This window comes from Capra hircus, chromosome 27 (assembly GCF_001704415.2).
Source record: "Capra hircus breed San Clemente chromosome 27, ASM170441v1, whole genome shotgun sequence".
NCBI classification, from domain to species: domain Eukaryota; kingdom Metazoa; phylum Chordata; class Mammalia; order Artiodactyla; family Bovidae; genus Capra; species Capra hircus.
The window spans coordinates 41,321,245-41,346,908 of NC_030834.1; the positions used below are offsets into that span (position 1 = coordinate 41,321,245).

Genomic DNA, 25,664 nt, shown 5'->3' on the forward strand with positions numbered 1-25,664 from the left:
CCCCATCCACCACCAACATTACCAGGTCCAAATGGAAACCTTGAAGCCCCAGTACATCCCTTATTCTGTATATGACAAGTTGTCTGAATGTAACTCACTCTTGTATAATGTAGTGAGCAAACTACTGATCATATTGATGACAGAGATCCCCCTGAGAATGCGTTGGTGAGTATCAGAATTAACTTCCTGTGGAGAATCCCTCAATATCTCTCACTGATTGAAATGTTTAATAGATGTAGAGAAAGGCTAGGTTTCCTGTTTTCCAGCCTGCTCTCTCAATTTGGAGAAGTAGGTTAGCTAGCAGTTTACTTCCCAAGATGCCCTCCATCCTGATTAAAGATTATCAGCATCTTGCAGTGAGCAGAGCCACTCCTGATTATAATCTATTTGGGATCTCTGATTTAGCACTTCCAATAAATATCTTTGAACATTAGATCATATAAAAGCAACATACATATGAACGTAATTGGCAAAGGCTGGTGCATGCTCTCAGTGCTCAGTGGGTGTCGGATCCATCCTCAGGTCTTTTTCAGCATGGCAGGATATGCTGTATCCAGACTGTTCCCACGTCCCCAGGTGCCCTCCATCCTTATACGGTCTCCCCCACACCTGCAGCACTTCTGTCCACCTCATAACCTGGATTTGTGTCTCTCTGCTTTATTTGAATATGGCTTGCTTTCTCTGTTGATTGTTTCTAATAAACTGGCCATTGCTGCTGTAGAATTATGCTTTTCCCCACCTTAACACGGAGAAGGCAATGGCACCCTACTTCAGTACTCTTGCCTGGAAAATCCCATGGGCAGAGGAGCCTGGTAGGCTACGGTCCATGGGGTCGCTACTAGTTGGACATGACTGAGCGACTTCACTTTCACTTTTCACTTTCATGCATTGGAGAAGGAAATGGCAACCCACTCCAGTGTCCTTGCCTGGAGAATCCCAGGGACGGGGGAGCCTGGTGGGCTGCTGTCTATGGGGTCGCACAGAGTCAGACACGACTGAAGCGACTTAGCAGCAGCAGCAGCCGCCACTTTAACAGACCTTCCTGGACCCACGTGCATACCCACCAGTTACTTTACAAACACCTGAGAACATTTAGAGCACTTGCTTGCAGTACCAGCCTGATGTTTGAATCTCCCTTCTCCGCCCCTTCAAAATGGGCTTTTGTGCTGGGTCACAGAGAAAGAGAATAACAGCCAGCACATGCCACCCTCTGTACGTCCACAGACTGCTTTTAATTCTGCCCTGGGATCTTCAACCTCACGGCTTCATTAAACTAACTGATGCTGTGGGACTTGCTCAGCCCTCCGGTGTCAGGACAAGATGTAAAGAAACTGCCTCATCTGGCTAGACTTTGTCGTATATTTTCTGAACTCTTCAGAAGTTAGACCAGTTTTTGTGCACACTTGAAGGAATCTGCCAAGTTTGGGTTGTTCCCACAAGACTCTGTCCATGGGAGGCTTGCTGCTCACAGCGGGTTCACAGCGGGCTCCTTTGGCCCTTTCTTCTTTCTTCTCCTTGTAATTTTTTTTTTTTTTTTGGTCTGGTTATCACTTTCAATGATCCTTCTGTAACTCAGGGCAATGCACTTCAAAACGAAGAAAGAACAGGCTTCCAGCATCTTACAGGAGTGAATTTTAAAATCTCTGTCGGTTTAGGTCACATGACTCCTACAATATCCGTGGCCCTCTTTTCCCCTCCAGAGCAAGCGAGTCCTCATCACTGATGTGAATGGAGATGAATTCAGGCTTTGCCTAAAGGTCAGCTTGTGTTTATTCTTAGAGTGTTAGAAATACTTTTTGAGGCATGATCTTTTCTAACATTTTAGATCTTTTCTAAAATGTTATGAATTGTCATCTTTCAGAACAGACTCCAAGTCCCACTCCTTGGGAATCCAGGATCTCCCACTCAAGGCCAGCATGTGCATCCATTTACTGCTTCAGGGAATTATTCAATTTTTCAGTACAGTGTGTGAAGTCTCCCCTGTAAAGCACTGTTGCAGGCGCTGTGGATACAGAGGTGAATCAGAACTAAGCCTTCTCCTCTTCTTTAGCTCAGGTCTTGGTGGAACAGAGAGCCATAAGCAAGCAAATGAAACCATTTAAAATTGTTGTAGTGCCAGGAAGAAACCAAGCCATGATGTGATAGAAAATACTAGGAGGTAATAGCAGAGTTATTTTAGGTCAGCTGAAGAGGAGACGCCTTTGACAAATGATGGCCATCGAGCTAAGACGTGAATAGCAAGAAAGATCATGTGAAGGTCTCGGGAGGAGTGGAGGGGTGTGATCTGAGCAAAGGTGATAAAGTCTGTGCAGACTCTGAGGAAGGAGGGGACCTCCTACTGTCCTGGATGACCTCATCAAGGAGGCCTGTGAGGCTGAATTGCAGTGAGCACTTTAGGAGCTACACTCAGAGGCATAATGAGGGGCCACGTGGACCACATGGGCACTGGTGCACGTTGTGAGGAGTCTGGGCTTTCTTCTGACCATAGTAGGAAGCCCTTCAGTGGGCTGCTTTCAGTAGGAGTGGGCCTGACCTGACCTGTGTGTGAACAGTCCCCTTCCTGTTGTGCCAGAAGTGGCAGGAGATGAGGGTGACCCATGTGGCAGTGGATTACAACTCAAATGCCAGTGTGAACACATGTTTAGTTTCATACCCAGATGCACCCACGGATGTATGCCGAGATGTGTGTGTGTGCACAAGTTCCTATGCACTGTTCTTTCCTGCTCGGTCACTTGAGAACCACAAGAGGCGACAGCCATCCATCAGCAATGAACACACACAAACCCTGCATCCCAGTCCCCAATTTCTAGTCCTGTTCTCCAGTAAGAGGATGCGGGGCTTCTTGGAGAAATGGCTGACTTGAAGATGTTGCTGTTGTTCAGTTGCTCAGTCATGCCCGACTCTGTGACTCTGGTCAGCAGCACGCCAGGCTTCCCTGTCCTTCACTATCTCCTGGAGTTTGCTCAAACTCACATCCATTGAGTCAGATTTGAAGATGGGGCATTTAAAAAAAAAAAAAAAAACCTGTTAGATGGGCCTGGAGCACTTTGTAGCCAGGAAAAAAAAAATGTTCAAAAAAAGAAAAACGGGAGTAGGATGATAGAGTGATGAAGGCATATGAGTGGAGCACAGAAGGGAAAGAGCTTCCAGTGGCTACAGTCAGGAAAGTTTGAGAAATGAAGTCTTACTGGATTGTGACCCAGACTGTCATCCATTCATTGATGCTGATACAAGTAGGAGAGAATAAACACATTTCCTGTGGAGAAGAGTTCCGAATACTTTAGGTATGTGCTCACTGTCAAGGAAGTGGAGACTTAATCCTCTCCCCAAGTGTGGGCTCCCCATAGTTCCTTCCTTCCATAAAGTATACAGTGGACAGAGGGGAAAAAGTGACTGTCTGGTGGATAAACCTGACAAACAGCCTCAGCTAGGGGGTCAAGGTTAATATCAGCAGTGCCCTGTCCTGCCTGTGATGTGTCCCCTCAATACTGAGACCTGCTGAGAAAGGCACTTTACTTCTGTGTTCGCCCCAATAACCATCACCTCAATCTTGCATGAAAAAAAGAAAAAATCAACCAATTCCAGTTGAAGAACAGCCTACAAAATATCTGACTGGAGTTCCTCATGCCCATCAAGTTATTTTTTTTTTAATTGAAATTGATTTATTTTAATTGGAGGCTAATTACTTTACATCAAGTTCTTAAAAACAAAAAAATATCTAAGAGACTGGCACAGCCATGAGATGCCTAAAGAGACATTCCAGATAATCATAACGTGGTGTCCCAAATGGAATCCTGAAACAGAAAGAGGACACTTGGCAAACCCTAAGAAAATTAAATCAGGCTTTAGTTGACAATAATGTATTAATATATTTCTCCAGACCATTTCCTGAACTTCTAAGATTATTCTGAATCCACAGATAGGACCATCCTCAAGGGCTTTGGGTGGAGGACCGTGTTGTGTGTAGACCAGTCTTACTCTCTTGCTCTCTCCTTTCCCTCCCCACCTCCGCCCCCCATACAGGGACTGCCTGTGGTGAACGTGAGAGGCAGGCTGGGGTGTAAATGCATTTCTACAGGGCAGGCACTGGACAGCAGGGACTCAGGTGTGCACCAGAGGCCGCCACACCGGTATGACCAGGAAGACCTGCTGTCTCTAGAGACCCCTGGTGTCACCCAGGGGCCTCGAATCCACTCAGGATGCACTTATTTCCAGATAAAAGGCCATTTAACTTGGCTCCATAGCTTCTTGGCAGGAAAGCTAGAGAGTGTGTTAAGAAGCAGATACATTACACTGTCCACAATGGGCCATATAGTCAGGGCTATGGTCTTCCCAGTAGTCAAGTACGGTTGTGAGAGCTGGGCCATAAAGAAGGCAGAGCATCAAAGAATTGATGCCTTCAAACTGGGGTGCTGGAGAAGACTCCTGAAAGTTCTTTGGATGGCAAGGAGATGAAACCAGTCAGTAGCAACCCTGAATATTCATTGGAAGGACTGATGTTGATGCTGAAGCTGAAGCTCCAGTGTTTTGGTCATTTGATATGAAGAGCCAACTCATTGGAAAAATCCCCGATCCTAAGAAAGATTGAGGGCAGAAGGAAAAGAGGGTGTCAGAGGATGAGATGGCTGGATGGCATCACTGATGGAATGGACACGCATTCGGGCAAACTTTGGGTGATGGTGAAGGACAGAGAGGCCTGGTGTGCTGCAGTCCATGGGGTGCAAAGAGTTGGACACAACTAACTAGGCAACTGAACAACAACCACTTGGCTCCTAGCAGCGCCCTCTGGTGGCCACGCCACAGAGCTGAGGAACACAGAAAGGGAGGTTTGTGTATCAGACAAGAGCCTGGGATCTGAGGGAAACGAGGGTGCAGACAGAAGCAGGTTTTCTCTTGGCCCTTCCCTTTGTTTATTCCTTTCCCGTCCAGCACTACAGGGTCCTGTGTAAATTCAGTATTTAAAGGCTCCAAAAATAGAGTTTGATAACAGTCAATTAATTCATCTTCTGCCCAACCTGAGAATTAAGTTAAAAAAAATGTGTTTGTCTGTGTATAGAAAGGGGGGTTCATTTTAAACAAAAATAGTCTTCATATTACATACTAACTTTGTCCATACACTGGTCCTGTTTTATGACCAAATCATTTAGAATCAACAATAGGTCTTTAGAAATTAGAGAACCTTGAAGTCCCCAAGTTCTGTGTGTGTGTGTGTGTGTGTGTGTGTGTGTGTGTGTGTGTACATGTGGGCACTGAGGCCCACGTTCTATATATGTGTATGTGTGTGTGTATATATGAATATATGTGTCTGTGTATTAATATATATGATAGTCCAGTACAAAAAAATAGGCTTTAACCTTTTCCAAAAGACTCTCTTTTTAATATGTCTTGAACTGTTTATATGAATTCAATCATGAGGAAAGTGTTTAAGTTCAAATGAATATAAATATCATAAATTAGTAATATATCAGTGCCCAGTAAATTGAAACTGCTTATGTCTATAGCTTTAATTTAAGACTGTTTTAGAAGGTAAGTGCAGGTTCACACAGCAGAAAACTTCAATCATGTTAAACCAAGTGACAGCCAAGAATTTATTAATTAGAAATAAAAGATAATGCCATATGACTTTTAGAAATTGTTAAACTCCTTCATATGCATTATTTTTTATTCCTAATTAATAAATTCTTGGCTGTCACTTGAAGAAGAGTGGAGAAATAACTCCAGAAAGAATGAAGAGACAGAGCCAAAGCAAAAACAGTGCCAAGTTATTGATGTGACTGTTGATGGAAGTAAAGTCTGATGCTGTAAAGAGCAATACTGCATAGGAACCTGGAATGTTAGGTCTATGAATCAAGGGACATTGGAAGTGGTCAAACAGGAGATGGCAAGAGTGAACGTTGACATTTTAGTAATCAGCTAACTAAAATGTACTGGAATGGGTGAATTTAACTCAGATGACCATTATATCTACTACTGTGGGCAACAATCCCTTAGAAAATGGAGTAGACTTCATAGTCAACAAAAGTGTCCAAAATGCAGTTCTTGGGTGCAATCACAAAAATGACACAATGATCTCTGTTCATTTCAAAGACAAACCATTCAATATTAGAGTAATCCAAGTCCAGGTCCCAACCAGTAATGCTGAAGAAGCTGAAGTTGAATGGTTCTGTGAAGACCTACAAGACTGTCTAGAACTAAACAAAAAAAAGATATCCTTTATCATTACAGAGGACTGGAACACAAAAGTGGGAAGTCAAGAAATACCTGGAATAACAGGCAAATTAGGCCTTGGAGTACAGAATGAAGCAGGGCAAAGGCTAACAGTGTTTTGCCAATAGAATGCACTGGTCATAGCAAACACCCTTTTCCAACAACACAAGAGATAGCTCTACACATGGACATCACCAGGTTTTCAAAACCAAAATCAGATTGATTATATTCTTTGTGGCCAAAGATTGAGGAGCTCTATACAGTCAGCAAAAAGATGGAGAAGCTTTATACAGTCAGCAAAAACAAGACTGGGAGCTGACTGTGGCTTGGATCACGAACTCCTTATTGCTAAATTCAGACTTAAATTGAAGAAAGTAGGGAAAAACCACTAGACCATTCAGATATGATCTAAATCAAATAACTTGTGATTATACAGTGGAAGTGACAGAAAGATTCAAGGGATTAGATCTGATAGACAGCCTGACGAACTATGGATGGAGGTTCATGACATTGTACAGGAGGCAGTGATCAAGATCATCCCCAAGAAAGAGAAATGCAAAAAGGTTGTCTGAGGAGGCCTTACAAATAGCTGTGAAAAGAAGAGAAATGAAAGGCAAAGGAGAAAAGAAAATATATATCCATTTGAATGCAGAATTCCAAAAAACATCAAGGAGAGATAAAGCCTTCCTCAGTGATCAATGCAAAGAAATAGAGGAAAACAATAGAATGGGAAAGACTAGAGATCTCTTCAAGAAAATTAGAGATACCAAGGGAATATTTAATGCAAAGATGGGCACAATAAAGGACAGAAATGGTATGGACCTAACAGAAACAGAAGATATTAAGATGAGGTGGCAAAAATACACAGAAGAACTGTACAAAAAAAGAGCTTCATGACCCAGATAACCACGATGGTATGATCACTCACCTAGAGCCAGATATCCTGGAATGTGAAGTCAAGTGGGTCTTAGGAAGTATCACTATGAACAAAGTTAGTGGAGGTGATGGAATTCCAGTTGAGCTATTTCAAATCTTAAAAGATGATGCTGTGAAATTGCTGCACTCAATATGCCAGCAAATTTGGAAAACTCAGCTGTGGCCACACAACTGGAAAAGGTCAGTTTTCATTCTCATCTTAGAGAAGGACAATATCAAAGAATGATTCAAACTACTGCACAATTGCACTCATCTCATACACTAGCAAAGTAATGCTCAAAATTCCTCAAGCCAAGCTTCAAAAGCACCTAAACTGTGAACTTCCAGATGTTCAAGCTGTCTTCAGAAAAGGCAGAGGAATGAGAGATCAAATTGCCAACATCTATTGGATCATTGAAAAAGCAAGATAATACCAGAAAAACATCTACGTCTGCCTTATTCACTATGCTGAAACCTTTGATTGTGTGGATCACAACAAACTGTGGAAAATTCCTCAAGAGATAAGAATACCAGACCACCTGACCTGCCTCCTGAAAAGTCCGTATGCAGGTCAAGAAGCAACAGTTAGAACTAGACATGGAACACCAGACTGTTTCCAAATAGGGAAAGGAATGCATCAAGGCTGTGTATTGTCAACCTGCTTATTTAATTTATATGCAGAGTGCATCATGTGAAATGCTGGGCTGGATGAAGCACAAGCTGAAATCAAGATTGCTGGGAGAAATATCAATAACCTCAGATATGCAGATGATACCACCCTTATGTCAAAAGTGAAGAAGATCTAAAGAGCCTCTTGATGAAAGTGAAAGAGGAAAGTGAAAACATTGGATTAAAACTCAACATTCAGAAAACCAAGATCATGTTATCCAGTCCCATCACTTCATGTCACATAGATGGGGAAATAGTGGAAATAGTGATAGACTTTATTTTTTTGTATTCCAAAATCACTGCAAATTGTAACTGCAGCCATGAAATTAAAAAATGTTTGCTCCTTAGAAGAAAAGTTATGACCAACCTAGACAGCATATTAAAAAGCAGAGACATTACTTTGCTAACAAAGGTCCGTCTAGTCAAGGCTATGGTTTTTCCAGTAGTCATGTATGGATAAGAGAGTTGGACTATAAAGAAAGCTGAGTGCTGAAGAATTGATGCTTTTGAACTGTGGTGTTGGAGAAGACTCTTGAGAGTCTCTTTGACTGCGAGGAGATCCTACCAGTCCATCCTAAAGGAGATCAGTCCTGGGTGTTCATTGGAAGGACCCATGTTGAAGCTGAAACTCCAATACTTTGGCTACCTGGTGTGAAGAGCTGACTCATTTGAAAAGACCCTGATGCTGGGAAAGATTGAAGGCAGGAGGAGAAGGGGATGACAGAGGATGAGATGGTTGGATGGCATCACTGACTCGATGGACATGAGTTTGAGTAAGCTCTGGGAGTTGGGGATGGACAGGGAATCCTGGCGTGCTGCAGTCCATGGGGTTGCAAAGAGTCAGACATGACTGAGGCACTGAACTGAACTGAACTGAAGCTCCTTTCATTATTTTCTATATGAACGTATAATAAAATTAGAGGAAGAGATTTTAAGCCTCTTTAAAACCTAAGCTATATGTTTAAATAAAATTATGGAACATTATTTTAAATTACATCTACTTCTGTGTTTGGAAATCTAATGTACTAGATTTTAATTTCTTAAATGTGTATTATTCTAATGACTTAAGACATACACATGTGTGTGTACATGATTATAGCTATACATATCCTAATATTAAAATTTTAAAAACCCAGTAAAATAGTGCACAGAGTCTGGAACAAAAGTGTGTGATCAGGATATGGGGAAGTCTCTCTTGTGATATTTAAAATCAGCTCTGTGTGTAATTCAGTCTTTGTATTTTATAGGTCATTTGTATTCTCATGTTTAGTTTTGGTCTTTGGAACTTATTTTTTGAGTTCTAGGTTGTCTTTTTAAAAAAAAATTATTTATTTTTTTACTTTATTTTACTTTACAATACTGTATTGGTTTTGCCATACACTGACATGAATCCACCACGGGTGTACATGAGTTCCCAATCCTGACCCCCCCTCCCACCTCCCACCTCATATCATCTCTCTGGATCATCCCCGTGCACCAGCCCCAAGCATCCTGTATCCTGTATTGAACATAGACTGGCGATTAGTTTCTTACATGATAGTATACATGTTTCAATGCCATTCTCCCAAATCTTCCTACCCTCTCCCTCTCCCGCAGAGTCCAAAAGTCCGTTCTATACATCTGTGTCTCTTTTGCTCTCTCGCATACAGGGTCATCATTACCATCTTTCTAAATTCCATATATATGTGTTAGTAATCTGTATTGGTGTTTTTCTTTCTGGCTTACTTCACTCTGTATAATAGGCTCCAGTTTCATCCATCTCATTAGAACTGATTCAAATGTATTTTTTTAATGGCTGAGTAATACTCCATTGTGTATATGTACCACAGCTTTCTTATCCATTCATCTGCTGATGGACATCTAGGTTGTTTCCATGTCCTGGCTATTGTAAACAGTGCTGCAATGAACATTGGGGTACATGTGTCTCTTTCAATTCTGGTTTCCTCGGTGTGTATGCCCAGCAGTGGGATTGCTGGGTCATAAGGCAGTTCTATTTGCAATTTTTTAAGGAATCTCCACACTGTTCTCCATAGTGGCTATACTAGTTTGCATTCCCACCAAGAGTGTAGGAGGGTTCCCTTTTCTCCACACCCTCTCCAGCATTTATTGCTTGCTGACTTTTGGATCGCAGCCATTCTGACTGGTGTGAAATGGTACCTCATTGTGGTCTTGATTTGCATTTCTCTAATAATGAGTGATGTTGAGCATCTTTTCATGTGTTTGTTAGCCATCCATATGTCTTCTTTGGAGAAATGTCTATTTAGTTCTTTAGCCCATTTTTTGATTGGGTCATTTATTTTTCTGGAATTGAGCTGCATAAGTTGCTTCTATATTTTTGAGATTAGTTGTTTGTCAGTTGCTTCATTTGCTATTATTTTCTCCCATTCAGAAGGCTGTCTTTTCACCTTGCTTCTAGTTTCCTTTGTTGTGCAGAAGCTTTTAATTTTAATTAGATCCCATTTGTTTATTTTTGCTTTTATTTCCAGAATTCTGGGAGGTGGATCATAGAGGATCCTGCTGTGATTTATGTCGGAAAGTGTTTTGCCGTGTTCTCCTCTAGGAGTTTTATAGTTTCTGGTCTTACATTTAGATCTTTAATCCATTTTGAGTTTATTTTTGTGTGTGGTGTTAGAAAGTGATCTAGTTTCATTCTTTTACAAGTGGTTGACCAGTTTTCCCAGCACCACTTGTTAAAGAGGTTGTCTTTACTCCATTGTATATTCTTGCCTCCTTTGTCGAAGACAAGGTGTCCATAGGTGTGTGGATTTAACTCTGGGCTTTCTATTTTGTTCCATTGATCTATATTTCTGTCTTTGTGCCAGTACCATACTGTCTTGATGACGGTGGCTTTGTAGTAGAGCCTGAAGTCAGGCAAGTTAATTCCTCCAGTTCCATTCTTCTTTCTCAAGATTGCTTTGGTTAGTCGAGGTTTTTTGTATTTCCATACAAATCATGAAATTATTTGTTCTAGTTCTGTGAAAAATACTGTTGGTAGCTTTATAGGGATTGCGTTGAATCTATAGATTGCTTTGGGTAGTATACTCATTTTCACTATACTGATTCTTCTGATCCATGAACATGGTATATTTCTCCATCTATTAGTGTCCTCTTTGATTTCTTTCACCAGTGTTTTATAATTTTCTATGTATAGGTCTTTAGTTTCTTTAGGTAGATATATTCCTAAGTATTTTATTCTTTTTGTTGCAATGGTGAATTGTTGCAATGGTGAGGAATTGTTTCCTTACTTTCTTTTTCTACTTTCTCATTGTTAGTGTATAGGAATGCAAGGGATTTCTGTGTGTTGATTTTATATCCTGCAACTTTACTATATTCATTGATTAGCTCTAGTACTTTTCTGGTGGAGTCTTCAGGGTTTTCCATGTAGAGGATCATATCATCTGCAAACAGTGAAAGTTTTACTTCTTCTTTTCCAATCTGGATTCCTTTTATTTCTTTTTCTGCTCTGATTGCTGTGGCCAAAACTTCCAGAACTATGTTGAATAGTAGCGGTGAAAGTGGGCACCCTTGTCTTGTTCCTGACTTTAGGGGAAATGCTTTCAATTTTTCACCATTGAGGATAATGTTTGCTGTGGGTTTGTCATATATAGCTTTTATTATGTTGAGGTATGTTCCTTCTATTCCTGCTTTCTGGAGAGTTTTTATCATAAACGGATGTTGAATTTTGTCAAAGGCCTTCTCTGCATCTATTGAGATAATCATATGGCTTTTATTTTTCAATTTGTTAATGTGGTGAATTACACTAAAATTAGTTCTGCTATGATACTTTTCCTGAAGTTATTTTTCTCTTTTCCTAAGGCAACACTGGTAGCATGAATCTTCTTGAATTTGTTTCATACTGGAGCCATGACGGAGGCTGCTTCCTAGGGCCCTGGCTCCTCTGCATTTACCTCTCTTACCCTCACACTCAGCTAGACTTCCAGGGTTAGGAGCCTGTCCAATGGCCGCAAGCTAGTGGTATCCACCCACTGCTGGCACTTTCCACTGATGAGCACTAATGTAACACTCTTAAATTACAGTGTCTTTGAAATGTTGAACCTGTTCATATCATGCACAGATGATAAGCTTTTTGTCTGCTTACCCTAGAAAGGATGCTCTTCCTTTAGAAAAGTGGGAGAAAAATCAAAGACCTCATCCTGCTTCTTGTTTCTGAGATCCTTTATTCAGATCAAGTATATTAGATCCCTGGACATGAAAGTAGACATAAATTAAAATAATGTCCTATAATTTTATTTAGATATACATCTCAGGTTTTACAGAGATTAAAATTTATTTTCTTTAATTTTAACACTTTTCATCCACTGTGTACCCTGGTCCCAGACACTCTGGCCCCGACCCCCTCCAAGGCCAGGCTGGCATCACTAGGAAGACCTCATCCTTTCTTGACCATGAACTTCTCTTATCACCACAGGATACTCTGAACCCACAAGTTGTCTGGTAACAGCTTCTCTTGTAAAGTTGAAGATTTAGGTGTATTCTCTGAACTAAAAAACACCTCAGTGAACTCCATGGTAAATATGACTAGTTTCACATCCCACAGTGAAATAAAAAGTACTAACAAAAAGAGTTAGACCTTTCATTGCTGAGGTGTGCAGGAACTGCTTCTGGTTGGAGAGAGCTGATGGGTGGAAGGTGACACCTGTCCGGGGAGCAATCACATCTCATAACTGGACATCTAAGGGGCACTTGTCTGGGAATGGTGGGAAGGCATCCACATCTCATACTGGGCAGTGCTGCTGCAAAGGCTCTGGTCTCTCACTCTGAGTTGGGACAGTCCCCAAACCAACCCCAGCCCAGAGCTCCCCAGAGGACAAGCTGAGGCTTCGCCACGACTTCCTGCAGCTCAGCACCTTCCTCTGCCCAGCCCTGCCACCTCCCCTCCAAGTGTGACTGTGCCAGCCCCACCAGGTAGAGCGCCCAGGCACAGCCCCCATATCCAGGGCCAGCATCCCAGGGAGCTAGGCTGTGACTCTGTTCACTTCCCTGAGGAAAGGTTGAGGCCAAGATGAAGGGAGGCTTCCTGACTCAGCCAATTGGGTACAATCACCTGGAGAATGAAATCGCCAGGTTCCTTCCTGTGGAGGGGTCCCTGTCCTCAGAGATGGGTCTCTGCACTTAAATCTAGCTGAGCCCCAATATAGCTAAGAACCTTGGAGTCTGGAGTTAGGATTCTTACAATTAAGAATCCTAAGAATTCTCATCACAATAAATTCTTTTATTTTGTATCTATATAAGGTGATGGATGTTCACTAAAGTTATTGTGGTCATCATCACATGACTATGTAACGAGTGTAAGTCAAATCAGTATGTTGTACACGTTCAGCTTATATATAGAGATGAAAATATATATCTCTATATATAGATGAATGTCAATTATATCACAATAAAATGAGGAGGAAAAATAGTAAGGAAGGAAGGGAGAGATAGAGGAAAGAAGAATCTTATTAGAGTTTAGAATAGAAAAAACAAAAAACTGGATGGGATTTTCTGTAGTTCAAGACCATGCCCTGGGAAGGAATAATAAATGATGATTGTATTTTGTTTAATCTTTAAATGTTGTGTTACTTCTCCAAGTTTCCTTTGGCATTTGCATTTTTCACTTTACAGGAAGAGGTGTTGAGAAAGGCATTAAAAGTCATATGTTCTGAAACAGCAGTTGTGCAAAATCCTGACCTTAATGTAATTGACGAGTTTATCCCTCCCTCTCCCTGCTTCTCACTGTTAAAACAGAAAATAAAATATGATATCACAGAGGCAGACAGCTAATGGGCAAGAATGGACAAGATCCCTGTTCCTAGTTCTTCAGCTTTTTTTCCCCCTATTAAACTACTCCCAAATTATTTCTATCACATTCCTATTTAAAAGCAAATCAATTATATCAACACAAGCAGTGTGGTGGTAGACATGCCCCAGGTTTATAGAGATGTGGGTTCATCTGCGTTACCTCTACCAAGTTTCTCATCTTATTTACAGATAAATTTGGAAAACAATCCCTTTGTGGGGAATTAGCAGTAGCATAGGTAAAGTGTCTGAGTGTTTAACCCAGATGTGCAGCATATGATAAATATTGTTATTTTAAGGTTATTAAAACTGTAACTTGAAGCACAGAAGTAAATGTGTACTACCATCACCTACATAACATTCCTCTGGTAAGATTACAAAACACACTTGGTTTTATAACTTCAGTTTGACCATTCTGCAGTCTTGTCACCCCTTCGTGATGGACACCCAGCAGCCACCAGAGGCTGCCTTCCCCGCGTGTTTCCTCCAGATCTCCTCCATCCAAAGCTTTTCATGTCAGCATGCTCCATGTTGTCCCTGTTGGAGGCCCTTTCCTTCCAGCAGTCTACTTGAAGGGGAGAGGGAGCCAGAGAGAGAGGGAGAGGCTCTTTCCTCCCCTCCTCCTCTTTCTCTGCCTCTGCCCAGTCGTCCACAGCTCCTCCTCATTTCTGCAGACTGCACAGTCTCTGCACGGGCTCTTAAAAAGCCATGTGGTGATTGTTCTTTGCTCTGCTGGCTCCTGGATTGCGATGCCCAGGGCAGAATCTGGGCATCTTCACCTTTGCAGTCTGATCACTAATAACAACTTGGAATGTATTTGTTGGGGAAAAGAAGCATGAGATGTGATACACTGATGTTACTTTTAACAGCTTTATTGAGGAGTGCCATCTACTTTTGTCTTTAATACTTTATTTCAGTTCCTTTCCAGTTACTCATGTTCCACTCTTTAGTGATTTGTTTGAGATATTTCTTCTTTTCATAATATAAACTCTCTGTGCTGTGAATCTCCCTAAAGCATGACTTTTGATACATCCCACAACTTTGACTTGTTGTTTTAACAGTTTCATGTAATTCAGTTCAGTCGCTCAGTCATGTCCGACTCTTTGTGACCCCATGAACCACAGCACTCCAGGCCTCTGTGTCCATCACCAGCTCCCAGAGTCCATCCAAACCCATGTACATTGAGTCAGTAATGCCATCCAATCATCTTATTCTCTGTCATCCCCTTCTCCTCCTGCCCTCAAACTTTCCCAGCATCAGGGTCTTTTCAAATGAGTCAGCTCTTCACATCAGGTGGCCAAAGTATTGGAGTTTCAGCTTCAACATCAGTCCTTCCAATGAATACCCAGGACTGATCTCCTTTAGGATGGACTGATTAGATCTCCTTGTGGTCCAAGGGACTCTCAAGAGTCTTCTCCAACACCGCAGTTCAAAAGCATCAATTCTTTCTTTATAGTCTAACTCTCACATCCATACATGACTGCTGGAAAAACCATAGCCTTGACTAGACGGACCTTTGTTGACAAAGTAATGTCTCTGTTTTTTAATATGCTGTCTAGGTTGGTCATAACTTTCCTTTCAAGGAGTAAGTGCCTTTTAATTTCATGGCTGCAGTTACCATCTGCAGTGATTTCAGAGCCCAGAAAAATAGAGTCAGCCACTGTTTCCCCATCTATTTGACATGAAGTGATGGGACCAGATGGCATGATCTTAGTTTTCTGAATGTTGAGCTCTAAGCCAACTTTTTCTCTCTCCTCTTTCACTTTCATCAAGAGGCTCTTTAGTTCTTCTTCACTTTCTGCAATAAGGGTGGTGTCATCTGCATATCTGAGGTTATTGATATTTCTCCCAGCAATCTTGATTCCAGCTTGTGCTTCATCCAGCCCAATGTTTCTCATGATGTACTCTGCATAGAAGTTAAATAAGCAGGGTGACAATATACAGCCTTTACGTACTCCTTTTCCTATTTGGAACCAGTCTGTTGTTCCATGTCCAGTTCTAACTGTTGCTTCCTGACCTGCATGCAGGTTTCTCAAGAGGCAGGTCAGGTGGTCTGGTATTCCCATCTCTTTCAGAATTTTCCACAGTTTATTGTGATCCACACAGTCAAAGGCTTTGGCATAGTCAATAAAGCAGAGATAGATGTTTTTCTGGAACTCTCTTGCTTTTTCGAGGATCCAGTGGATGTTGGCAGTTTGATCTCTGGTTCCTCTGCCTTTTCTAAAACCAGCTTGAACATCTGGAAGTTCATGATTCACATATTGCTGAAGCCTGGCTTGGATAATTTTAAGCATTACTTTACTAGTGTGTGAGATGAGTGCGATTGTGCGGTAATTTGAACATTGTTTGGCATTAACTTTCTTTGGAATTGGAATGAAAACTGACCTTTTCCAGTCCTGTGGCCACTGCTGAGTTTTCCAAATATGCTGGCATATTGAGCGGAGCACTTTCACAGCATCATCTTTCAGGATTTGAAACAGTTCAACTGGAATTCCATCACCTCCACTAGCTTTGTTCGTAGTGATGCTTCCTAAGGCCCACTTGACTTCACATCTCATGATGTCTGGCTCTAGGTGAGTGATCACACCACCGTGATTATCTGGGTCATGAAGATCTTTTTTGTACAGTTCTTCTGTGTATTCTTGCCACCTCTTCTTAATATCTTCTGCTACTGTTAGGTCCCTACAATTTCTGTCCTTTATCGAGCCCATCTTGGCATGAAATGTTCCCTTGGTATCTCTAATTTTCTGGAAGAGATCTCTAGTCTTTCCCATTCTGTTGTTTTCCTCTATTTCTTTGCATTGATCGCTGAGGAAGGCTTTCTTCTCTCCTTGCTTTTCTTTGGAAATCTGCATTCAAATGTATATATCTTTCCCTTTCTCCTTTGCTTCTGGCTTCCCTTGTTTTCACAGCTACTTGTAAGGCCTCATCAGACAGCCATTTTCGTTTTTTGCATTTCTTCTTCTTGGGGATGGGCTTGATTCCTGTCTCCTGTACAAACCTTCACCCATAGTTCATCAGGCACTCTGTCTATCAGATCTAGTCTCTTAAATCTATTTCTCACTTCCACTGTATAGTCATAAGGGATTTGATTTAGGTCATACCTGAATGGTCTATCATGGACATCACTAGATGGTTGACACTGAAATCAGATTGATTATATTCTTTGCAGCCAAAGATGGAGAAGCTCTATACAGTCAGCAAAAACAAGACCGGGAGCTGACTGTGGCTCAGATCATGAACTCCTTATTGCCAAATTCATGTAGTTCAGACATTTCCTAATATCCCTTGTGACTTCCTCTTTAACCATTAATTAATTAGATGTCGGTTGAGAGTTTTGTTCAAGGCTTCTATAACCTTAGTGATTTTCTGTCATTTAAGAGAGTAGTTTGGTAATCCCAACTATAATTTAGTTTTATTCATTTCTCCTTGTAATTCTGTCAGTATTTGCCCATATATTTAGAAACTTTGTTATTAGGCACATAAATGTCTAGGAGTGTCTACCTTTTTAACATTAGGAGACAACCCTCTGTGCATTAAAACTGTGTGTGATATTAGCATAGGAACTTAAGTGTTCTTTTATTAATGTTAGAATTTTTATTCGTATTTTTCATTTTCTTTCATCTCTTTGCATCTTTAAAGTGCATTCTTTTTTTTTTGGCATTAGTGTATCATTGGCTTATTTTCATCCAGTCTAACAGTTTCTGTCTTTTTTTTCCCCACGTGTCTAGCTAAGGTGCTCAAACTTCACTTTCTTCAAGACAAAGGATAAAATTAGAGTGTTGTCTACTAATTCAGCCATCTATGTCATTTCTGGCTTTTTTTTTTTTTTAATTATTCTTGCTCCTCACTATGAATTTTATTTTCTTGCCAGTTATCATGCTTAATTGGAACCCAGACATTGTGAATCTTAATTTGGAGGATACTAGATACCTTTGTGTTCCCCAAAATATTTTTTGGATGTTGTTAAACTTCTTGGGACAGTTTGATCCGTACAGATACTACATTTTAAGACTTCATGAAGAGCAAGTCAAGTTGGTACCTCAGGTGAGCTTTTAAGTAGCTCATTTATTTGCGGGTTTGCGGATCTGATGCTCTGAATTCTGTCCACTGAGCCATGAAGGTGTCTGTTCTCACTGTTGGGAGCAGGTATTCTGTTCAGCCCTGAGAGTGTCTGGGCACTTTTGCCTCTAATCCCTTAATAATTCTTCCATTAGCCTTGGTCATTTGCTTACATACATGCAATAGTAAGCACTCACGTATGTTCAGGAGGGGCTCTGCAGGTCTCTGGAGCCCTGGCTCCCTTGTAAACTTCAGCCTTCCTGACATCTGGGTTCTCAACTCAGGAAGACCATCAGTCTTACCCTGGGTTTCCACTCCCTGCACCTGGGATCCCTGCCCTCTCCAGAGAATCTGCTGGGGAGGTTTTAAGGACTCTCACTTGATTCCTGTCACTCAGAATCATGATCTGACAATGACTGATGCCCAAGGCTTGGGAAGTCATTTAAAGCAATAACAAATATTGACTTTTTTTTTCAAACTTCATTAAACACTGAAACTCCAACTTAGCCAAAGAAATATTGTAGTGAAATTATTTTTTAATTTAAATTAATAAAATGAACAGTGAGTGACTAAGAAAGAGTTTAGAATTGTTTTCTAGGATCACTTTAATTAAGTTTTGTTAACCACCCCTCATTGTGTTTAACGTAATATTTAACTTTTGGAAAAGGTTGTATTATCCTTGTTACATAGTCATCATGTGTCAGAGAGTAAACGAAGCAGCATTTGGCATAGGACAGAGGTCATTTTGGTCAGTTCTTGAGTGGTTGCTGGCATCTTTGCTCTCATCAACATGATAATCTGCAAGGGCTTGTAGTAAAGTTTATTTCATTGTCTTTTTCTTTATCTTATAGAAATACTGAGACACTTGCAAGCAGCTGAACATCCATTTGCTGAGTGTAAAGTTTACTTTTGAGAAGAATAAAGATCATAAAAATTGTATATCTGCTTATGTCATTACTGGGAGAATCTGAGATCCACCATGTGGTGGGAGCATATGTAAATTTACCTGAGAAAATTCATGTACATGCAAGTTTCTGTTCAGTAATTCCGTGATAATTGAAAAGTTCACCTGGTGTTATTACTTATTGCTATGCTTGTTTTGTATGTCAATCACTTATGCTTAATTGTCAGCTGTGGATATTACCAGGCGTATTCTTCCATGATTGCTTCTCAGCTTGACTCCCAGGCTCTCTGATCTCAATTTTAACTTTTTGGCCATTTTTCCATTTTGTGTAATAATTAACCCCCTTCTCCCATTAACTTTGGTATTTCAGAAGATTTATGTCTGGCCCCCAGTTATTTTTCTTTTATATCCCCTCCATTGTTACTCTCAAATTAGAGAGGAAACTTAGCATTTTTCTGGTCCTTCCCTCTTTTCTTGCTAACTCTAGTGTTCATTCATGTAGTTGCTGAAGAAAGAATGACAAGACACTCACGTTCACAACTGAAGTTACTCTCCCACATCCGTGGCCTTCGTGGCCTCTCTTCCTGGGTCACCATCATAAATCCCTCTTGTGGCTGTTTCTTCCTCAGCAGTTCACTCTTAGCTCCTTGGTCCTAGATGTACAGGCATTTACATCTAGGTTGATGCCTGTGCTGTTTGGGGTGGTAAAGGTCCAACTGCTCATAGATACAGGTTAGTGAAATGAAGACAACTTCTCCTTTAAAGATATACACCTGTGAAAGATCAACCAGAAAAATTAAAGACCATGAGCTCATCCCAGGGGTCACCAGACCATACGTGCTTCCTTGCATTCCCCACAGTTATTTCACATAGCATCATTTTGCAACAAGCATTTTTGTGTTCTCATTTCTTACAGGCTTATAATGTCTTAAAACCGCTATTAAAAATCTTCTGAAAATCCAGCCCCTAGATTTCAAATCCATCTGCCAACTGGTCTTTTTTCTTGTGTTAACTTTGTTACCCAGTCCAGCCTAGTCCCTTTCTCCTATCCTGCAAATTTACCTGACAGCTTGAAACATATTTTTTAAAAGCTATGTAACAATTTTGCCTTCAGTTTTACATGAGGAAACATCATAACGCTCCCCAATCCTTATATTTCTGTTACTATATCAAACAAAGCTCTACTGGGAACATGGCTGATTTAATGGCATTTTATCATTTTTCTTGCTTTTTGCAATGACAGCAGTTTATTGTAGTTTACTGTAGTGCTGAAGAGCAGAAATTCTGGATCCATCGTGTGCAAACCCTATCGCCAGTACTTGCCAGCTGTGTGGCCATGAAGGTTGCTTAACCTTTCTGTGCTACAGTACCTTCCTCTGTGAAAGGAGATAATAATGGTACTCACTTCATATATACTGTTAATATATGTAAACCACTTAAAACAATGTCTAGTGCATCACATGTGCTGTGTGTAACTGATTATTATTAAAATAGAGCAAGAATAAGGAAGAGTTAACATGGCTAAAAAGTGGAGTGTCTTTTCCTTTTGCTTCCCCTTTTAAGGACTGTGTTCTTATTTTAATTACAACAGTGACTTTAACAGACTTTTTCTGGTTTCATTGTTTCTGAAACTGGTATTTATCAGAACCCCTGCATACTTTTAAATTTGTATGATTTCTCTGAAGTCCACATGGTGCTTTAGAACTGGGAAAGTAAATTTGAAATTGTTAATATGTCTATTGAGCGCTTACTCTGTTCCATGTACCCTGCTAGCTATTGATTCTGCTTTACATCATATATGTGCCCTAACACATCCATTACTAGGTTTTGTTTTTCATTCCTCTCATCAAGACATAGAGGCTGAGACTTTGTCCAACCTTATAGGTGTGTTTCTGGAGTAGAAGCATGCATTTTTCTGACACAGATTCCCATAACCCACCATGCTGGGTTCTTTTCTTATAGCCATTTGCCAGAACTGCATCCTTTGTTTAAAAATAATCTTTCTGTATTAATTTGGCCAAACCTTACCACTTTCCACCTTAAAGTCTACTTAAAATTCACTCCTCTTTGAGTTCTTCTCATCCAGATCCTGTAAATTTTCAGGAACAATATAATATTTTCACAGCATGTCCCCCACATTGTTGTTCATCATGTGGACAAGGAGAGCTTGGCATTGGATGACATTAAATGATTACTCCCCCTACCTGAGGATTCCTCCTTGCTCTTGGTGCATATCTGCTTTCTCTGCACCTTCTTGTCCCACCAAACAGCCGTGGCTCAGAGAGTCGGTCCAGAGAGTAAATGGCAGGTTTCAAGACTTGAACATCTGACTTCTAAACGTGTTCCTGAATATGAGTATTATCAGGTGGTTCAAATCCTTCCCAAAGGTTGCAGGAGGGAGTTCAGGGCAAACAATCTGTGGACAAACACATCACATACTGTTGGTTTTTATTTCCAGGGTTGTGTGTCAGGTGGGTATTTGGAGTTTTATTTCCTTAAGCTCCAGTGAGACTCCTGGAAAGATAGAGTGTAAACAAATTGTCTGACATACACACTGGGGGACCCAATTTCCACATGAACACACCTAATGAAATTTCATTAATTGTGCACATCCTGCTAAAAATGCTGCTGTGCCTGATGAATTACAGGCTTCTGTTCACCAGCCTTTTATCCTGTTTCGTGATGAATATAAATACTGTATTTTTAGTTGCGAGTTTCCATGTGTCTTCTGAAAAGGGATTTGATATGGCATCCATTTAATGATTGAAATGCTTGGGTCTAAGGCTTAATGTGAGAGCCTCACGAAGTCACTGACTTGTGACCATTTGTACTCGGCAAAGCAGAGAAGTATCATAGAGGGGATTTCCATGAGTGTAATTGGAATGACAGCCTACGTTTCAGGCCGCAGGTGTGCAGACTTGGCTCCATGGGATCTGATGTATGGACGCCTGCCCCAAAAGGAAAGAGCCATGCTCAGGGGTCCTTTCAGCATTCTTTCAGATCGGCAAGTGTCTGCACCAGGTGCCCCCTCCCACCACCCTAGTAGGAATGCCTTTCTCGAAGCATCTGCAAGAGGGTGCACATGACTTCAAGGAATGATTAAAGCAAACTAAATGGAGAGTCCAAGTCAGCTCAGTAACATTTACTAAATACTTAATGTGTCCTCATTGCCCTGGGAGACACCAGAGACATTTGGTATCTTCAGGGAAACTGGCTTAAAAATTAGTTCAAATGAAATTGGCAGAAATGACAACAGAGTTGAATTTATTTATTTTAAATTAGTTTTTCCCAGCCGCTGGATTTTCATATCTTGGCATTGTCTGCATGTCTGAGTTGTATATCTTGGTGTAGACCTATTATAATTTGTGTCCATTTTTCACAATTTAAGATATTTTTGTAATGTTTTAATGAAATGACTGATGTTTTTGTAATATTATGGGTATATTTTCATTTCTGTGTTTGTTTGCAACTAGAAGTAAATGTTTTAAATCATCCTTAATAATTTCTATTCACTCGTTGACACTATTCACATTAAAATGTTAATACTTTTTTCCTAAAATAAGATCGATTGAAATCAAAAATCTCATTCTGAACAAGGGAGAAAAATGCCAAAAGCATTCATATTCGTATATCTCCCTAAAGCCCCTTTCCTTTTCTCTCTCCATTGATGATACAGTTTCAGCCAGCCCAGGTCTCACGACTGTCTCTGATTGTAACAACCCCAGCTTAGGCTGGCTGACAGATATCCCAGGGCGTAAAATAAAGTGATTCTCCAAGATAGAATTGGAAATTTTCTGCCTTTGAAAGTCACAGACAAATTCCAAAGAGTGAAAATTGTTTTTAAACAACATTTTAAAAATAGACTTATTGCCTTTGGAATAGTGGATGTAGGCTTAAAAACAGAATTTCTTTTTTATAAAAGACAACAAAGATGGTTATAGATTATACTGAATTATTTTCTATTATGTTATCAAACAGGTTTTTGTAGGCTATTTTCAGAAATTATTTTCTGAAAACTAGAGGTGTGCAAACGTTGACTACATAAGTAGTAATTTCACAAACATGTCAATAACATTAAACATTTAAACTATGGCATTTGTTTTGTAAGTGTTTCTATATAGCTTAGTTCATATGTATTTAAATTATATAAAAGTAAAATTAATCTTTGAAAGAAATGAAATTTCCTCCCCATTTACTGGGAAAGATCTGTTTGTCTCTCAGCTTAAAAACAAATAAAAAAGAAAAACTTCTCTGTATTTTATATATACACCAAAGTATGCTCTTATACTAATGCAAAAAAAAAAAAAGATTCAGAAGTAGAACAGTTTTGTTCATTTGGAAATATTTTTTTATTTGTAAATCATTTCTTTTAAATAGTAGGATCCTTTGCTTATTTGAATTCTACATCATAGCAGCTAATTTATAGATTATATGCTAAATATAACCAGAAATATGGCAACAATAGCCAACAATTCTCCACTTTGTCTATTCAGTCAAGTTCAAAATTGCGTTCTGTGAGTATGAAACAGCATCATGTCCATGTGGTTGGAAGGCAGCTGAATTAAACAGAGAGTGCTGTCAGTGTGAACAGTGAGGAGGCCAGGCAAGACCGGAACCAGGGCTGCCTCGTTGAAACGCAGATGAAGACAGTGCTTGCTTTGTCAGAGCCTACACCTGAAACTTTGTTGTGAGTCAGATGCTCTAAATGCACAGAGCCTTACAGATGGCCTGGAATATAACAATGTTTCTGAAAGTCTGATAGATTAGCAAATGAGATTTTTAATTTATTCTTTAATTCAGTTATTTATCCATCAAACATGGATTGAACATTTATTACTGGTGTGTGTCAGGCAGTCCTGGTCTGGGGGAATAAGGAAAAATATAGCATGCATATCCATTCATGTGCTTCTGTTACCACTTTTTCAGCTATCCATATTCTGCTATGTAATCTAATTGCTAATTCTATAGGCCTGTAGAGTCTCATTATTAGGAAAATAATCTAGATGTCATATAGAACATTGAATCTAAGCAGAACTGTATTTTTTCCTCTTAACAGAATCTACTTAATTATATTTTATATATGGGTGTGTGTGTATGTGTATGTGTATATGTATATGTGTGTGTGTATATATATACACACACACATATATTTAGGAGAAGGAAATGACAGCCCACTCCAGTATTCTTGCCTGGAGAATCCCATGGACAGGAGTCCGGTGGACTACAGTCCATGGGGTTGCACAGAATTAGACACAACTGAGTGTGCATGCACACGCATATATTTTTACAGGAGAACAAAACTATAGATTTTATACAACAGGAATCCATTTCTCTACTTGCATTTTAGGCAAAATTAAGATAGCTAGATTTGCTAACTTAAGTAATTCAAATGAGGTCTGTGTTTTGTGATATAGGCTGATGTCAGTAGAAAATCTTCCTTTAACTTATGTTTCTTTCTCTGTTTTTTTCCTTCCCAATAGTTTTACCCAGCCACACATGTGGAAATCCTGGGGAAATCCTGAAGGGAGTCCTCCACGGGACACGATTCAACATAGGAGACAAGATCCGATACAGCTGTCTCTCTGGCTACGTCTTGGAGGGCCATGCCATCCTGACCTGCATCGTCAGCCCCGGGAATGGGGCCTCCTGGGACTTCCCAGCCCCGTTCTGTAGAGGTAAGTGCCCGGGTGGGGAGGGCATGATGCGCTCACACCTGGATTGAGCAAGTGGCTTTGGAACTGACGTCGGAAAAATTTTCACTTAGCAAAAGCAAGAGATGTCACGCTGGGTCTTTCCTTGTCAGTTTGTTCTGTTCCCAATAGAGATATTATAAGTTACCTAAGAAACTACGTTGTTGTTCATTTGCTAAGTCAGCTTTGACTCTCTGCGACCGCATGGACTGCAGCATGTCAGGCTTCCCTGTCCTACACTGTCTCCTAGAGTTTGCTCAAACTTATGTCCATTGGGTCGGTGATATCATCCAACTGTCTCATCTCTGTCGCCCCCTTCTCTTCCTGCCCTCAATCTTTCCCAGCATCACTGTCGTTTCCAATGAGTCATTTCTTTGCATCAGGTGACCAAGTATTGGAGCTGTAGCACCAGTCCTTTGATTGAATATTTAGGGTTGATTTCCTTTAGGATTGACTGGTTTGATCTCCTTGCTGTCCAAGGGACTCTCAGGAGTCTTCTCCAACACCACAGTTCAAAAGCATCAATTTTCTGGTGCTCAGCCCTCTTTATGGTCCAGCTCTCACACCTGTACATGACTATTGGAAAAATCATAACTTTGACTATATGGATCTTTGTCAGAAAAGTGAGATCTTTGCTTTTTAATAAGCTGTCTAGGTTTGTCATAGCTTTCCTTCCACGGAGCAGGTGTCTTTTAATTTCATGGCTGCAGTCCCTGTCTGGAATGATTTTGAATACCCCCAAAATAAAATTTGTCCCTTCGATGAAGTGGTGGTACTGGATGCCATGATGCCATTTAGTTTTTTGAATGCTGAGTTTTTTAATTTTTTTTTATTTTTTAAAATATAAATTTGTCTATTTTAATTGGAGATTAATTACTTTACAATATTGTATTGGTTTTGCCATACATCAACCTGAATCTGCCAAAGGTATACACGTGTTCCCCATCCTGAACCCCCTTCCCTCCTCCCTCCCCGTACCATCCCTCTGGTTTTAAGCCAGACTTTTTACTCTCCTTTTTTTGCCCTCATCAAGAAAACACCATGACTGTGTAACAAATATAGATGCATTCTTTAAATACCAAGTTTTCTTCATCCTATTTCTGAAATTCTGTTGAATTCTGCACATTTTTATTACTTATCTTCATAGCATTCTAAGATTTAGTACACACTTTTTTTGGGGTCTTCTTTGAAGTTTCTTTTTTAATCTTTTTCTCATTAAGAATGGCAGATGTTCCTTGATAATTAAATTATATCACAGAAAGGCTCTTTCCACACCTTGGTATTTGGAGACAGACCATAAAGGAATGCTCTCGGGCAAGTGTTCCTCCTCATGGTTTGGTGCGAGGTTGGACTCAGTTTCTTCTCAGAAACCTTTGATTTTCAGCCTTTTCTGTGACGTTATTTTTGTGATCCAGTAA

At 40.2% G+C, this 25,664-nt stretch overlaps 1 protein-coding gene across 1 annotated transcript in view; it reads left to right on the forward strand.

Annotated features, from left to right (window-relative positions):
• The window catches only part of CSMD1 (CUB and Sushi multiple domains 1), a 2,085,346-nt gene that overhangs the window by 971,630 nt on the left and 1,088,052 nt on the right, over nucleotides 1-25,664 (forward strand). The window contains 1 exon segment of the mRNA XM_018042044.1: nucleotides 24,037-24,231. Coding sequence (XP_017897533.1) covers nucleotides 24,037-24,231 — 195 coding nt within the window.